The sequence below is a fragment of the Neodiprion pinetum genome, chromosome 3, assembly GCF_021155775.2.
Source record: "Neodiprion pinetum isolate iyNeoPine1 chromosome 3, iyNeoPine1.2, whole genome shotgun sequence".
Lineage (NCBI taxonomy): Eukaryota > Metazoa > Arthropoda > Insecta > Hymenoptera > Diprionidae > Neodiprion > Neodiprion pinetum.
This window is the reverse complement of record NC_060234.1, coordinates 38,232,829-38,250,788: the sequence shown is the minus strand read 5'-3', so window position 1 is coordinate 38,250,788 and position 17,960 is coordinate 38,232,829. Positions and strand designations below refer to the sequence as shown.

Sequence of the window (17,960 nt, the reverse complement as noted above, 5' to 3'; positions counted from 1 at the left end):
TGTGTGTGTGGGTCTGTATGAAAAAAAAAAAAGGGAAAGTAAAAACAAGCGAAACAAATAAAAATAACAAAACCCAGTTACTTAGAGTGTATCTCGTCCAGCGTCAGGCGTAAAAAAGCCCGTTGAATTTTCCTATGGCGGCCATTTCCAGAATTATTACAGTTGGTGGGGTAGTATTTTCAGAATTAACACATTAACAATTGTTTTCCTTCATTAGCGAAGAGTAATTCTCGTAACAATTATCAAAGGGTTCGGCCTCCCCTAAACGAGGCTGCGCCGCGCCGCGCGGATTATAATGGAAACTTTTTGCAGGTACCGATGATGATAATGGTGATGATGATGGTGATGGTGATGATGATGATGACTGTTGGCTCCACGGTAATAAGAAGCTATAGAAATTTACGACACGACTGCGTGCGGGCAGTTAGATTGGAGCGAAAAGGATGAAAAAAAAATAAATATAAAATAGATATAAACAAATACAATTATTGGATGATATCGAACAAGTGAAAAGCCCAAAGATATTACGATACTGTTTCTGGCGTTCCATCGCGGGACGGATTTCCGCCGCCAGAGTTCAAAATTGTGACATAAAGAATATTCTTTCGCAAGGATATCACATTTTTCCGTTACATATTGTTCCTTTTTTTCAATTTTTTATTTTTTTTTATTTTTTCGCTTTTCACGCAGTCTAATCCGTATAAGTATATAAGAGAAAGGGGGAAAAAACAAATACGTGTCACCCACATCTCATCTCTCAGTTTCGTAATTTCAGAGAATAACACAACCGTCGCCGGGATAATGCGTGTTTGTGTGTGTGTGTGTGTATGTACGTGATAATGTTATGTAAAAGTAATGCACATACACCTTACATACGTATATACATTTATGTATATGTGTTACTATATATATACATACGTGTAATAATAAAAGTAGCAAGAAGAGAGTTTATTCTTCTGCTTGCTCGTGCAAACGAAGGCAAGAGGAGGAAGACACGACAGAATTTACCATATAAACAGTGTCATTCTCCGGCCTCGTCTCGACGTCCTCGTGCAGTATAAGCCCTTTTAAATACACTTAATTCAGCGTTATAATTCGGACGTATAAGCACAATTCACGTACGTTACGTGTTGCGTATGTACTCATATCTAAGCATAAGGCTTTCCCATGACTTGCTTGCTTCGTATATTTAAAAAAAAGGCAGCGTGTGCACAGCGGCGGCTCTTGAATTCTCGCGTGCTTCTTGAACTTTGGCGAATTGGGCGGAAGTCAGAGAATTATACTGCAAAGGTGAAAGGAAATACGGAAATTCGCAGAGAAAAATTTACCCGTTACTATGTATCACTAGATTACGGATGCAATTACCAAGTTTTTGTCAAACCTGACGTTATTTTACGAATACAAATAAAAAAAAAAAAATTTGTTTTTCATTGATTCATTATTACGCGATACCTATTTGCAACGATGGAAATAAAAATTTTTAGGATTCAAGACATGGATTTGATATAATATTATATAATAAGCTGTATGTATGTGCATGAAGTGTGTTACTGTAAAAAGTATACGAGTCGCGGCATTTCGATGGGCCTATTTTGAAATTGAAATTTTTTTGTCTCACCCATTTTTTACGGGCTGCATTAATTTGACTAAATTTTCTTAGCTATAAAGTATGGCAAAAGAGAGAGAAGAAAAATGTTTAATCACACGAAGAAGTTGCGCCTCTCCTCCTCCTTCTCGTCGTTTGCGTGCTCGGCGAAACAAACTCATGACTAAAACATTGGCCCTGTACATAATACGTATATACATGTATACGCGTAGGGCGTAGAAATTGAACCGAATTCAATGGGAAAAAATCGTGGTAGAAAAAAGATACCTAATATAATAACGATAACGATAAAACTTTGGGTAGATGTGTAAAAAAGAAAAACGTATGGAGCAAAGTCGCATATTTGCATATTTTTAACCCTAATGCAACTTTATTTTCATGAGGTTGAAGTTAGAAACGTTACTTTAACGATGCATGTTTAGGAAAATCATTAGTTCGCACCCTCAGGGTTGTCTGAAATTCATTGCACAGTTTGCAAAATAGCCAAAAACTGTGAGAATAACACGTAACTGTAATTGTCACGTTTACCGATTACGTGAATGTAATTACCGTGTATTATAATACGGGTCGTGACGATTTTTGGATCATTAAGCAGCTAGCTCCGAAATTGGAAATTAAATACACCCGACAACGACACGGATGTATTTAACATTATTATTATTATTTTTTCTATATTTCTTTCTCCGACTCTTTCAACTACCTAGTCTGCTGGTAGATATGTACTTTTCTACCTGTATGTCGGCCTCGCCCGTGTGTAAATTTAATAAATAAATAAATAAATAAGTAAACATTATACGAAGGGCCTCCGGGGTTTTTTCAATTTCATGGTATCGCTGAGAAACATTAATTTTCTACTTACGACTATACTGCGTTGATAATTAATTAATCTACTCTCTGAATCATTGAACTACTTCATTGACTCGATGGCATCGTGGAAATAGACAAACAGGTCTGTTATAATATATGAGGCTACAAGAATATATTCTTGAATATTTTATACTGCGCCTGCAAGCACGTAAAATTGTTTGTATCGTAGAATTTGGAACAGCAATTAATTCTTTTTGTAGTAAAGATAAATAAATCTCTGTAAGTTTTACGCACAATGTGCACGAATTTTTCAGAGATGGAAAGATTTTTGTTCATGGATGAAAGCACAACTTCAGAGACGACGTTTTCGTATTATATCACTAAATGGAGTCTGTCCGTCGATGAATTACTTCGCCACGAGGTTTAAATCAATAAATTTAACGCAACGCGACGCATTTCCAGTCAAATCCTTTATTATTTGGTCGTACTTTCAGGAGGGAGTGAAATTGATCGACCCCCCAATGATTACAAATTAAACCGTATAATTTCATAAACTCTCCTAACGAAACCCCGGAGAGTTTATTCTATCCAATAAAAACATACGGAATGAATTTTGTACAAACGTTTCGTCAAGTGACTAACTTTCCTGAAATCAACCGACGATCAGAAAAAACTGTAAGCAAATTTTTAACATCAAACTTCTTCGCGGATTAAAAATGCGAATAATAATTAAAGGGAACGAAACGGACCTGGGACGTATCCCTCCGATGGTAAGCCAGGGTCCGTCCTTACCCTCGACGAGGATTCAAACAACAGGACAAAAAGGGCGAATGAACGAATTCTCGCAGTGACGCGAATAAGGCCAGGATTTGTGTACATACACACATAGGCGTGCATACATTCGGCTGACAAGATGGCGGCAGCGGCGGATGTATCAACCGTGCGAAAAACATCGATTCGACAATGCCCGGCAGGCGCGAGGTCCGAGGGTTCGTAAAAATCGCAGAGGGTGTTTCGAGACTGACCTTGATCGATGAGTCGATGGGCGTTGGGCCACTTGGATCCATCGAGCTCCAACTTCTCCTGCAGCAGCTCCCTGACGTATTCCCCGGCCTTGTCGGCCTGATGGTCCTTCTCCTCGCGCTCCTTCTCGAGCGGTATCCTCGGCTTGCTCTCGCTGCTGTCCTCCCGCTGATACTTATATTCACCATTGCTCGATCTGTCGGCCATTATTACAGATATTTTACTTATTTTGTCGGCTTTTCGGGACAGTTTAAACGCGATAATACGGCGATATTGCCAGGGACGCACGGCGCGGTGATTCGGGTGACGAACTGTGTGGACGGCACAATGGCGGACAGCGCCGAACGCGATGCGCAACGGCACGAATCGAGCTTTGTCACGCCGCCGCTCGGGGCGCCACAATCGACGCACGCCGATGCCGAGAGCAACAACGGCTGTCCGATACTCGGCCTCCCCCCCCAACACGGACGCCACGCCGCGACGTCTGACTCTCGATCCTCTCGATGTGTTTCAAGCACGCGTCGAGTGCTGATAAAAGCGGAGGCCCGTGAGATGCAACTTTTTATTTTCGCTTGAGATAGTACGCGTTTGTTTTTTTCCTTTAGGTATTTTTGGTTACGTCGAATTGAAATACAGCGCTGGTATTTTTACAGCACGTCGAGAGTTATTTTTATGCATGATATGCGTGTCGATAGATTTTTTAAGAATTTTTATTAAAGAATAAAATATGGTGAATATAGAAGCGAATGTTTTTTTAAACTTACCAATCAGCTGCGACTCTTATTGTTTACTTGCGTAATAGGGGAGAAATTCGGAAAATTAAGATAAAGGGGATGTAAGGGTGCTAAAATTTGAATAAAAATCAAAGACTGTAGGTTTATTTAAGTCTGCAGGGGTGAATCGAACTGCGATGGAATACCTCGTGCCCGGCCCATCCGTACACACGCACTTAGATTTAATTGAAATAACGTGGTTACGAAATGAAAAAAAAATAGCCCTGCGAGTCGTACGTGGAGACGATATTATTATACACTCCGAAAAAAGATTCAATTTTGAGAATCAACATTATGTTACCGTAAGTTAATTTTGGGGTCAGTATAAGTCGGTACAAGTGACAAAAAAATCGTACCAATGCAACCACGAAAATTAATAGAAATGTTTCCAACGTAAATGAAAATACTTTTCAGTTTGTCTGTGGGAAAAAGTTTGGTTGCGATTGCAAAATCAAATCTACAAAGTGGAATCATTATGTGAAGTTTGCGAAATGATTTTACACAATATTTTAGCTAATGAAAGAAATTATTTTTAAAAAGTCATTCATGTTACACGAATTAAATGCAAAACCAAACATCGACAAAGGACAATGCGATGTTTAACATAATCATATCGTTTCATTGCGATGGCCAATCAACGACGCTTAAGATTTTGAAAATCATGTATGTAAATCTTTAACCGGAGACCGCTTCGTTATTTTGATAATGCCATGAAACAAGTATTATTGGATTAAGTTCGCCAGATCAATATCGATGTTTCGTAAATAAATTTATATCTCATTCAGTTATAATTCTTTGCGATCTCAAAAGAATTAATTCTTCGATCGGTTTTGACATTCGCAACGAAATCCCATGTCAGCTCTAAAAATTTTCCACAAAACAAGCTCATGAATTGATTTTCTTGTATTATATCTCAGTATAAATCCAGTGCAAAGCTGTACAGCAAATGTCTCGGTAACACAAATCACGCGTATTTACACTGTAACCACAGTAATATACGAGTATAGCGGAATCGCAGTGTCCGCGGAGAAGTGAACTGATCACGTCGATGAAAAACATGACAACGAGTGTGCCGACAGGCATAAATTACAAAGCTCTCAATCATCTTGCCCGCAGACTGATAAACAGACTCAGTCGTGCCTCAGAGCTTTCGAGTTTGTGTAGCACGGCAACTGCGCGTAGGTGGGCTTACTTATGCACGTGACTACCAACCTCGTCGAAGTACCGCCGGGTTCTTGATAATTTGACGGCTCGGATATCGAGCGACTTTCAACAAGCTTGCAGGACCGCTTCGGAGAAAGCCATTTTTGGGCACGTGACCCCCGATACTAATGCCCTTAGAGTAGCGAGTAAGAGGAATTGCGGAAGCTCGATCGAAAGCTCAAAGTCCCGAAAAGTAAATTTGACTTTACGTGCTTCCCAAAAGCACGTAATGACATGTTTAAGACTAAATACACCACCCACTCGTCTATTCGTTTATTATCACAACCCAGAATAGTCGTAAAAAATGTCTTGTCTCGCAAGCTCCATTGTTTTCTCAACGCTTATCTGATCGAGATGGCAATGCTCTGTCAGACACTTCGGCACTTCGAAATTCCTGACCCTTCGTTTTGCTCTTTTCATTCGGCACTTCTCTCGGCTATCGTTTCAGGAAAATATCCCTCATTATCGTACCGACTCGGTGGATGAGTAACTTAGGCATACAAATTTCTGGTCCCTTTTCAATCATCACCCAGGCGTGAAAGTGAACGGACTCTTTTTTCGTACCAAAAGTAAACTAGCCGGAGGCCCAAAGCATCGATGAACACTGCTGTACCAACGTTTCTAGAGTAGAGTTGTGCTAATTCATCCGCGCATTCATTCGCCTGTGAAGTACGATGTTCAAAGTAAACGACGAGTGAGAGCTTGGAAAAAAATGTCGCGTATCGTGTCTCGGTTATCTCTGGTTTATCGTCGAGAAGTAGAGTGGGGATGGTTTAAGTTGCAAACTTATTGTTAGCTTCTAGGTTCAGGTTTCGTCATGACAAACCTTCGCCTGCGCCGCGACGTGCAGTCTCCCTTCTCTCATAGCTTATCTGGCTAATTACTTCGGCGAATGAGTGTCCGCCTCGTCCGCCATGTTGATACATATTCTACCTGCAGAGGTGTAACGAACGCCCAGATCCACGAAATGTACTTCATGGAAATTACGAGTTTCGATTACGTTGAAAGGTTTCGTCGTAATTCGACTCGGAATGACAGATCAATGCAAAATGTGTATTCGTTGGAACGGGATGGAATGTCAACGAAACACCGAACAGAAATAACGTCTTTTCACCTACCAGTTCCAGTCAAACTCTGTCAAACACTGAAGCGGAGTTATTATTTATTTTGCGAAATTTGAAAGATAATAATATTTCACCGGTACCAAATGTCGATGATATTTTAAATTCCAGTAAATTGGTCGGTCAACTATACTTCGTGAGAAACTTTTTTTCGAGAATCCCAGCCAAAACCCCGTTGATTCTGATAATTGCAGAGTGAATAACCGTATATCGGACATCAATGTATATTTTTTTTTCTTTTCATCTGTATTAAATCAAAATGTGCGAAGAGAGAAAAAAACACGCAGTATTTCAGGCAATCCAATGACGGTCGTGAATAACAATTACTCAAACGTTGCGGTTCGATGGGATGTAAAACACAAATCATGACTGCGATATCGCAGCATGTGCGTGGAATACGTTGCACGAACAATCCGTGAAAAAACGCATGGCTTATTATTGAAAAATATTCGACAATTCTCCCTCCCGTCCAATTAGTATCGTCGGTTAATTGGTAGTGTTTAATTTTATCCCGTTTCTCGGTATCGGTTAACAGCTGCAGAGTCAACTCTCGACTAATCCACGGGGCACGAAAGCTTAATTAAATATAAACCTTCGGTAGGTACTTACGTGAGGTTTTTAGTGCATCAACACCTGCAGCTGCAGTAAACGTCAATGTGTGGCAAAGTTTCAGTGTCTTCGCAGGTAAGAGCAGCAGCAGCAGCCCTTGGGAGTGTAAAATCTTGCTCAAGTTCGAATCTGCAATTGGACCGAGGAAGAGGGAATGATTCGGCAGGCTGTGCTGGTTAAAGACTGATCGCCGATGCCGATACTGAATCATGGAAGCGTCAGGCTGCAGTCGTGCCTTTCGTTCCGCAGGGTGAAATTTCCCGTAAAATAACCGGCGCTCTTTCTTACACCTACATATCGCCTTTTCTAGAAGGTAGTTAGTTATAAATTGGACCGGATGCCGCAGTAAATCCGATCCTTGGGCATCCCATTTTCACTTTTAAATTAAATCCATATCCCCCGCCTTACCTCGAACAAATCTTACCGAGATTTGTTACCACATGCGGTATTCCCGAGGACATGTCAGAGTTGCGCAAAGATCTTCTTCTTCGTCTCTTATTTTTTATCTCTCTCTTCCTCTCGTGCGTCAAATTCTCTGAGTTATTATATCTGCACGTTTTGGTGGACCGCATTTTTCCTATCTCGTCTTGAATGATCTCTCTTTTCTTTATTTTAAATTCAATTTCTTGCCTTCGATTTGTTCGTAGAAGATTACAGGGATTTTACCGGAATTGCACCTGGTAGAGGATGACGTTTGCAAATCCTTTATCAGGATTCGCATCGGGATTAAGTTGGGTAAACTTTTCCATACGTAGGTACGCATACATATATATATATACATATATTTCTTGAGAAAATTCGTACAGCAATCTCGGCTTCACGGGGACAGCGAGCTGCACGTACACACACGTCTCTGTAAAGGATATATACCTTATACCTCTTCTCCCGGATAAAATAGAGGATTAGGAGTAAACGCTGGAAGCAGCTGCGGACTAGAGCCTCCCGGGTTATTTCTTCCGGGGAAATATATCCATCTCTTCACTGCCGTAGCGGCATAAGGATGTTGAAAAATGAGTGGATATGAGATATTTCTGCACGTCGCGGCATCCGCGACTCCCCCGCCCCCGCCCCCCCCCGTCGTATACCCCGCATCAAAAATGCTTCAATCACCAATAACGCTCGTCGTAATAGAAAATGTGAGGGCTCTTGAAATATAACGCGCAGCTCGTTTTTTATTTTATTTTTTTTTTTCCCCTACCTACTTTTAACGACCTACCCAACAACGCTCCGACACAATTGCCGTAAACGCCGATAAAACACACCTGACATTTCATTCTGGATCGATCGGTAAATTATTATACGTATTATAATATCTGTATTAAGGGGGTCGGCCACCCTTGACTTTCAAGTCGATTTTGAGTGACCGATGCTCATACAGGAAGGTATGTATGAAATAATCAACGACTGTTTGTACGGCTGGATTTGGAATTTGCAGCGGAGCTCATAATTGAGCGCTGCACTCGTTTTACTCGGAATTACATTTTCAACGCTTATTCGCACGTGATTTTTATGAAATTTGGTACACGTTCTATCGGGACGAGTAGTCTTCGGGGAACCTAGAATTATTCGCGACAAAACCACACCATGCTCGTTATAAATTAAAATCATGTTGGAATTTGATAAAACTATGAAAAAACGGACCTACTGAATTTATCGAATCTTAGAGCAAACCTTTAATTCATAAATCACAGAATCTAATTCGGAAATAAATAATTCTAATATCTGCGAAGACTATGCCATTCAAAGTCGACCACAAAATAATTTAAACTAATCCTCTTTGTTACAGTACTTGCGTTTCTAATTCGGTGCCAAATTCAAATAATTCACGTCGGATGAAAGCGCTTCTCCTAATTTCGCTTTCTGACTCTATACCTATTACACGTGTACGAGCGTACAGTGAATATTGTAGAAAATTCGTACCTGGACTGGTAACGGAAATGAATATCAGATACCACGAGAACAAAAAAAAAAAAAACAAAACATAAACAAAAAATAAAGAACAACAATCCAGCGGAACGATACCCTGAGCAACGAGCCAGCATAATTTTTTGGGTCGCTTCTCCGGTTTCGAGTCTTCCGCTTTATCTAACTTGCCGCGGAAAGGAAGACTCAGGCATCACGTGTAGGAGTAAAATACAGGGTTTTCCGCAGTGATGCGAAGCCAAACGGGACGCGGGTTCTGACGTGTATCATCCGGGGTTGCGGACCGCCCAGCGCCGCCTACGAAAGCTCGGAACATGGAATTACCCTGCGGGGCAAGGATTGCTCGCCTCGGGCTTCCCGCTGTTTTCCCCGCGATTCGCGGCCGTCGACAAACTGCAAAACCGCAAACGCGCCGAGCCTCGAAATTCCGAACTCTTTCGCTGTTTCCCGCGTGACGAAGAAATCGCGAATACGAGGGAACGAAAAAAAGGCGTGTAAGAATAAAAATTTGTTATCTGTGCCGCGGGATCCGAGCTTCGCGCTTGTTGCGTCGACTAATTACTCGATCTAGCTGCACGAATGAATTGGTACAAGCAATATGCATCGCCCGTTAAATTGTACAACGAGAACATATATCGCACAAATTGTAGACGACTTAAATTAATTACAATAATTATTCCGGCTAAGTGCCTTCCAGAGAGGCTCTCCGGGCATTTCGAAGGTCTTTGTCGCGTTTACAGCGGTGATAAAAACCGGCGTTTCTCTTACGAAGTTACGCAAGCTTGCCGGCATCTCTCGTCGCAAAATAGCATTAAATTTATGGCCCCAAATAATTTTCCCTAAGCTTCTGCAGATTCAAATTGTCGTTCGCGTATTTGCGCCGACTTCGAATTATTGCATTTAGTTTTTTGTTTTTTGTTTATTCATTGACCAACCGTCATTTTACGTCGAGTGTGTGTTTAGCCCACTTTGCGGAAAATCGACCGCAAGTTTCGGTGATCTGGGAAAGCTGAGTATAAAAAATTGAACCCAACAAATTTTCGGTTTTCCTCGTAATCTAATTAACCGAACCTAATTAGCTCACTCTAACGAACATTATATTTCACGCAGTGTGACGCTCCTGTTTTTTTCCATATTCCATTTAAATTACACGTAAAGGAAATCGGAAAATTTATGAATTTTTTTTTCACGTACACGGCTTGACATATAAACTATCTAGATACAGATTCTCATATGAAATTCCACGGTCTATAAAAAAGTACTGAGATAAAATTTTCCTAACTCTAACCGATTCAGAGATATTCGCACATGTGACTCAATTTTTATAGGCGAATATCTCGTAGTCGATAAAAGTTGGGAAAATTTTAACTCGGTACTTTGTTTGTGGAGCGTGAAAATTCCTATAAGAATCTGCATTCGGATCGTTTATAAGTCAAGCCGTTAACGAGAAAAAAAAATCAAAGTTTTTTCGTTACTTAAATGGAAAATGGAAAAAACAAAATAGGCACCTTTAAACATCAATATTAAGAGCTCATATTTGAATGAGATATACAGTCTACGATGCTCTGCAAAAATTTTGGTGCGCGTTTGAAAAAAATAAAAGTCTTTTTTTGGCACACTCTAATATACATATATTACAATTATAATACGAGTAATATGAACGGATTCACGGATGCAGGAGAGAATAATTCTATAGCAGGTTGTTTCTGACTCGTGATCAGTTCGGTCTTGATTTTTATCGCATTACCCTGATTGCGAGTGAGATTGTGCGAAAAACGGCGAGCATCGCGTTGTTGAATTAAAAGATGTTCCCTCCTGGCAGGGATCGACTAGTTTCCTCCGCCTTTTCCATTCCTCCGAGAAGAGCTGAGAAACAAAAAAATGACAAAGAGTGATCACCAGACGCGGAATCACTCATATCTCATAGCTGGCAGGATATTTTCGCGAATAAAACGATTTGAAGAGTGTTCGTAAGGATGGCGGGATTCGATGGCGTATTTTTACGCGATAGTTGGAACGTCGATGGAGCCGAAGATTGCAAAGACAAGGCGTGGTTAGTAAAATTCGTGAATTTTGGTCGGGAAAAAATTAACCTCGCGGTTAAATTAAGAGCGTTTATTTAGTCTAACGAAGAATTTGTGTCACGTCTCACCTTCTTCAGGAATCCTATATGTACATAGAATATATAACATCTACCTCAACCAACGTCGAGAGGGAAGTACTGGGAAAAAATTTTCCTCCTCGCTGGCACGAGGAAGATATAAAATTAAAAGGACGCCGCGTCAAGAGCCCGTTTTACATCAGGGAAATTAATCCTAGGGAGCGTAAAAATGTCAAGCTTCCGATTCTAACGGGTACACACAAAGTTACCTCGAGCTTCATTCGAACGTCCGATCATGTTCCGGTAATCTATTCGAGTGCTTGAATATCTGTAGGGGTATAGCTTCGAAAATCCTGTATTGGTCATTGATGTTTATAAATTTGTCCGCAATTTTAGCATTATTGTTAGATGATCGATCAAAGTCTTTGACGATGCTTGACGTAAATAATACTCGCATGTCAATGTTACCGGATCTAACGCTCAAGTGCAGAGAGTTACCGATTTTCACATTCTATCAGGACTTTACAGAAAATCTTTGAGGGATAGAGAAATGATTTTAATCTGACGAGTCAAGTAAGATTCTGATTATTTTTCAAAATACTCTACTTTTCAGACCGAATGCGTAAACATCAACTGTATTGATGCCTTTTTTAGTTTACTTGCGACGATCGCCAGAGAAAAATAACGATAAAACTTTGATATTTGATTGTGGTAAAATGTCAACGATCTGTAAGTTCTTCAGAAAATAAACTTTCAGGGGCGAGGTTGAAATTTCGAATTTGAAAAGTTTCGAAAGCGCCAAATTCCAAATTTTTTTGTGGCGAAAGTTGAAGTAAAGAAATGAAACTTTGACGAAACATCAAAGTTTCGAATGATCCGAAACCCGACGTTCAAAGTTCCGAAAGGGCATAATTCCGACAAGTCAAATTTCCGGAATTGCGAAAATGAGAGGATTTAAAATTCTGACACATCGAAATTCTGTATGATCGAAGATTTTCTGCTTTGCGAATTTTCTGGCTTGGTGAAATTTCACCACTTTGTTTTGAATTTTCGATATTTTTTATTCGGAATCCCGGTCGTTCTGATTTTCGGTTTTTCTGATTTTTCACATCCACTCGTTGCGTAAACCACGCTGTGTGAGTATATTTCAACTTTCGGAATTTTACTCTACCGAAACTTTATTTTTCCAAATGTTGCATTTCGGAATTTTGAGCCGTCGGGTTTCCGACCATTCGAAACTTTGTTGTCTGGTAACAGTTTGGTTTCTCTTCTTCAAGTTTCGCGATGAAATAATTCGGATTTAGGCTCTTTGGGAACTTTTCAAATTCGGATCTTCAACCCGGCCTCAACTTTCACCATACCGTACGAGCAGCGTAAAGTTACGTGTCAGGGCGAACCTTAAATTCAGCGAAAAGACCGATGGTTTCGACATTCTTCAAAACAGTGATACATTCAGGGTTTGCAATCACAGGGATGACAAAAAACGTGCGACCCACTAACCTGGGCAGGTGTCCCAAAGGAGCAGGCAGCTCTCGTTCTGCGGGGAAGATAAACACGGAAATGGAAAACCGAGCCAGCCTCCCCTAAAAGTTTGATCGCGTTGACCGCTGCGAGCTTTCGGCCAAGCACCGGGTTACCAGACAAGCTCTGCTGCAATATTCACGACATAATACATACGCGTTGACTAACCCATGACGACGGAATGCAGGCGCACCCTGCAGAGTTCCTCGCACCCATCGCCCGAGGATCCTGAAATCCGACACTCGATCCAACCGTACATCGGTTTTTAGAATGGAAAAAGAAGGTAGCTCGCTCGTTAATCACCGTGGATTTCTCCGATCAATATTTAAACCCAATCGGCAAGGGTATCAGCGGTGAATTTTTCCCTCGCGGCATGTTTCGAAGCCTCGACCTGCAGATTTGAACTCGACTCGACTCGAACCCGTTACCGTTTTATGGGTCCAAACGAACTCCGCCATCCACCTTCTTCCTTCACCGTTCTCTCGCATAGGGTAAGTACACACTTCCGCGTTGCATTCGTGCATACATTCATACTCGGCTTTGTATATACAAATACAATTTCACATGTGTGTACGTGCATGCTGCGTACATACGTGAACGGGATCGGACTCCCTCGGACTGTTTACGAGGACAAAGGAACCCTTAGCGCTTTAGGACACGGTTCGCCGGAGTTGTTTCCGTTTTTACGGAAGGCCTGCAGGCCTCGATTTTTTGCACGCCTGTACGGGGTTACGTCCGCCATCCACCCCCGTCGATATGCCCGTTTCGATTTTCAATCTTTTCGAACCACCTCATCCGGCTATACACCGGCCTCTTATTATACCCCGGTGAACGTCGTCGGGACGAAAATTTATCCCGTTAAAGCTGCAAACTTGGGATCTTTGATCGAAAACATTTCCTGTTGTTGTCCATTGATTATTGAACCGATAAGCAAGATTTTTAAACTTAATTGGAGCATCCGAAGCCACGTAGACTAGAAATCCATGTCCCACTACGATTCAATAATTGTTCGATAATTCGATCAGGGTGTAAGTAGAGAAAAAGTGATCAATGAATGTACTGTTTGAGGAATTAGAATCATTGCAGATAGGTATAATAAAACGTGCTGTTTGATTCAGTTATACTTTCAATTTCATATGTAAAAACTCCTCGTTCGCCAGGTGCTGAAAAGTTATGAGTAATTATATATCTTAAAGGGAGCTCTGTGAAGTCGTGAAAAAATTACGCTGCAAGGTCCAAGAAGCTGTACTTAAAAACTCAACTTTCCAATATGCAATTAAAGTGAATGAATTCTTCTCCGCCTCGCCTATGAGAACAAGTTTCTCAGTTCCCCTGCCTTTGCGAAGATTCGTTCTCGACTGGAGATCCACGACGTTCGTAATCCGCGTTGTACCTAAACATCCAGGCCTGAAATCTGACAACCAATTTGACAAAACTGTGCACGATAACTCGGTGCACGTAGACGAAGAAACAGCCGAGGAATTTAGCGTCGTTTGATAATATCCATGCGCTGCACGAAGGCTCGTATATTATGTTCAATATTTCATCGATCCTCGCCATGCGGGTGAGCAACAAGGCGTCTGGCGGGTTGTCCTTCTAAATGTTGTAGCCACTGGAAACCTGCTGCACATTCTCGGTTCCTAGAGGATCTACGGTTGCGGTATGAAAAATTCAGCATCCCTCGTATGCAGACGGACCCAGTTGCGGCCGGTAAGGAACTTCGGTGCAATTCGCTGCGGTGGATGGTTCACGATATCTGGCAAGTTCTCGAACAAGCTATGCTCTTCCTGGATACTCGCCCTCCACGGCTGGAAGGGAGATCGGAGCAGCAGAATGCCATCGAAACGGGGACGAAATCCTCCAAGAAATCGTAGCTGACGAACCCTTCGACGAATGCCAGTCATTCGGTCAGTCGTGTGCAGATGGCATTTGTCGTTGCGAAAGTCATCCAGGCATTTTCAGAAGCGGTTGTCGTGTCACACGGTATCCGAAGGTGGACGTGAACAATTCGATAGTGCTTCTCGAGGTCATCCGACGAGTTCTTCAATCACTTGATACGACGCGTTTTTTTTTTTTTCGTTCATGCATTCTACATTTTTATCATATACTTACGTCGTGCTCCGCGAGGAAAAACAGCACGCATCACGGATTTTCGTCACGTTCGGTTGTATGATTCTATAAGCCGGAAGTACGAGAATGACATGTGTACAACGTTTATAGAGCTCAGGGTGAAGGTACGTATACGTGTACTTCACTCTCGCAAGGAAGGTATCCCATTGGTCGATCTCTCCGATTTCATTTCTTTTGCAATATGTATAGTAGACTACTAAATATTTACCATTAAACACTTTAAGTGGGTGAAAACGACCCCCAAATATGGGCACCCAATGGACTGAATTCTTGATGCGTTTGATGAATTTGAACGAAACCAACGCTGCAACGTTTCTGTTTGTTGATAAAAAATTACAAAACTATATATCATGCTGCAAAAGAAATCAAATCGGAGAGATGGTCCTGGGATGTGTTACTTGTTAGTCCCGAGCAGAGCGTTTTGAGCTGTTTTCTAGCTTTAAAGACGACCGAATCTCGTCGATACGCGAGACCAAAATAAAGAAGGAAACTGTTCAACATATGTCGGATGGTGCAGAGTGGTTTGGCTGTGGACGAGAATTCGCCCCATTGATTCTCTACTGCAGCTATAGAGAACTGTTGAACTAGCAGCCTCACAATCAGTCCGAGAGCCATGGTAGGAATATATGGAGGTCAATGGGCGATCACTCCGTGATCCAGAAGCCGGATTCAACAGGGGTGGCTTCAAGAGCGGAAGAGGACGGAGGCAGTGATTTTTCAAGCTTCCCGTGTAAAGCTCTGCGGCTGTATTATTCAGCGTGTATCATCGAGAGTCAAAGGACGGTACTTGTTTGATCCATGCTACCGAAGCTGCCGAGGGATAATCCCACAAACGGATCGTCCACCTTTTGGGTCTTCGATATCCAGTGATAGTGCAACAAGCCCGTCAATGCGCTTATTACCTTGCTCGTAAGAATCGATAAAGTAGCCGAGCTCCGGACCGGGAAACCAAAGACAGCTGAGCGATAATTTGAAGGTAAAAAAAGTGATCGAGATATTTATCGGCCCGTCACGAGTTTATCCGACTCCCGGAAACAGCTAACCTCAATTTACTTTCGTCCCGGAATTCATGAAGATTGCGGAAGAGGGGGAGGAAATCGGATAGACGAGAGTAATGGGAGCGGCGGAAAAAGGGCAACAAACGAAGGACGGAGAAGGCGGAAAAATAACAATAGATGGTATTTTCTCTCTATTCATCTTGAGTCGGTGCAAGAACGGCCCGCCGGCGTGATTGCGTCAATTATTTACCCGGAAGTTGATCCGCGCGAACGGCAGGGGTCGCGGGAACAAAGAGCCGCGGATTCGAGACACCGACGGTTCACGTGAGAGGACGGATGCCGGACGCAACCGAGGAAGGAAGGCAGTCATCTTTCCCCTCCCAGACGATGATGATGATTCGTGAAAGGCACGCCACCCTCGCCACTCCACTCCTCCGTTACGCCATGCGGCAGCTGTTGTAAATTTCACTCCTTGGTGAGCTTAAAAATTACATTCGTGTCTTGTCGCAGCGGCGTTCACGACCGTCCCGCGAGAGTAGGCCTCCTCTGACGAACGACCTGCACGGTATGTAACCGTCTTAGACCATGTAAAATTCATCCACCAGGTGAACATGCGGTGCCTCTCCCTCTGCTACGAATGACATTCGCGTCATTCGCGTCACCGCGCCCGTTTTTTCACCGATCATCAACGTCGTCCAACCCCGATGAAAATCCGCGAATCCATTCGACGAAGTTCTGAGACTCATCCGAGAGTGTTGCTTGCTCTGGAACTCGGCTTTCGAAGGATCACCGCTCCGCTTAAGCCTGCGGTATTGGACGGTGCGGCATGAAGTAAGCCACGGGCACGCGCGAGATCCGATCAGAACCGTTTTCCAGGTGTACTTTACTCTCGGAGGTTTCAACTTTCAATTACTGAGAATTTGTTACCTCCGGGTATCGATAATCCTGTTCGACCCGATCCGTGTCCTAGTCTGGTCCATACTTCGGGCAGATCCACTTGGCTAGGACCCAAAACAGTCCCAGGGCTATAAATCGGAGAGATTCTCTTGGCGCACGGACAAGGTCAGCTGAAGAAGGACCGTCCCAGTGCCGAGTGCAGACCTTTAAGAATTTAAAACACGTTTAACCGTCCGCTTGACTCGATGCGATAAGCACTTGCAGCCACGGAATCAAAGAGAATTCAACGATGCGGTTCATCTGGCGCCACGAGCTGGCCTCGTACACTCAAATGTGACCAACGCCACCTTCGCTGATTCGGTACAGAGGCACAACCGTGAACGGAACTCTTTGAACATTCCGCCAAGCAATTACGAACTTTCAAATCGCGGCGAGCAATTGAACGGGTTTACTCCGGGTCCTCTTCTCCGCTCTTTATGTCTTCTCCGTCCTGACAAATTCGAACAATTCCCGCACCGTGAACAAGTCGGCAACTGTCACACGTTTGAACTCCGCGAGCTTTTGTGAAAGAAAATGAAGATGAGCTACCGATGAGCAAACTTTTTGAACGATGAAAGAGCGTTGAATATAAAGTGAAGTCGAGAAGTATATTCTCCAAGGTTATTAGGAAAATATGCCGTGAGTTTTTTTCTCCCCGGCTGATTTATAGTAAGCCGTGAGTCTCTAGCAACAGCTTTTCTCGGCTGAAGAGGTTATATTTCCGCGAACCGAGCCCTAAAGTCGCGGTGATGCCAGGTTATGCTCATTTTTATGCAAACACCGAGTTCTCTATCCGTACGTAATACACCCCAGCCGCCGAGCTGCTTTTACTTCTAACGGCATCAGGGTTGTTATTCCAGTCTGGAATGAAAACTTCCCGAACAGCTTTCCGGAAAAATCTGTCGATTAAAATGGAAATACCGCGGGTTTCCTCGACGCGAACAGAGCAGGAGCTTTCGAAGCTCCCTCTCCATGCAAGGATCGCTGCTTCACGTGTGGCTATAATCATAGTCGGGCGCTGTTTTTACCCGGGTCAAATGTTCCGGTGCAGGAGAGTTTGACGCGAGGTTATATTTTCGGATCGGGCAACGAGAAAGCTCGAAGTCGGTTCGATCCTCCCCGCAGAGTTTCAGCGAACGTCCGTTCCTCCCGAGTTCCATATGTTCCCTTGCTTTTACCGCCGCTTCGAATCTATCCAGACGGAGATCA

The 17,960-nt window shown here is 42.7% G+C and overlaps 1 protein-coding gene across 8 annotated transcripts in view; it reads right to left on the bottom strand.

Moving 5' to 3' along the window:
- LOC124214120 (KH domain-containing, RNA-binding, signal transduction-associated protein 2-like) overlaps positions 1-3,783 on the bottom strand; it is a 69,386-nt gene extending 65,603 nt beyond the window's left edge. For 5 of the 8 annotated variants that reach the window (XR_011176613.1, XR_011176614.1, XM_069134301.1 and 2 more), the window contains exon 1: positions 3,439-3,782. Coding sequence is in view for 6 of the 8 variants with exons in the window: in XM_069134301.1 (XP_068990402.1) it covers positions 3,439-3,643 (205 nt within the window). In the remaining 2 variants the exon portion in view is untranslated. Of the gene's footprint in view, positions 1-3,438 lie in introns of all 8 variants that reach the window. The other 3 variants (XM_069134299.1, XM_069134300.1, XM_069134302.1) reach the window with 1 other exon arrangement.
- Between the last annotated feature and the right edge of the window lie 14,177 nt (positions 3,784-17,960).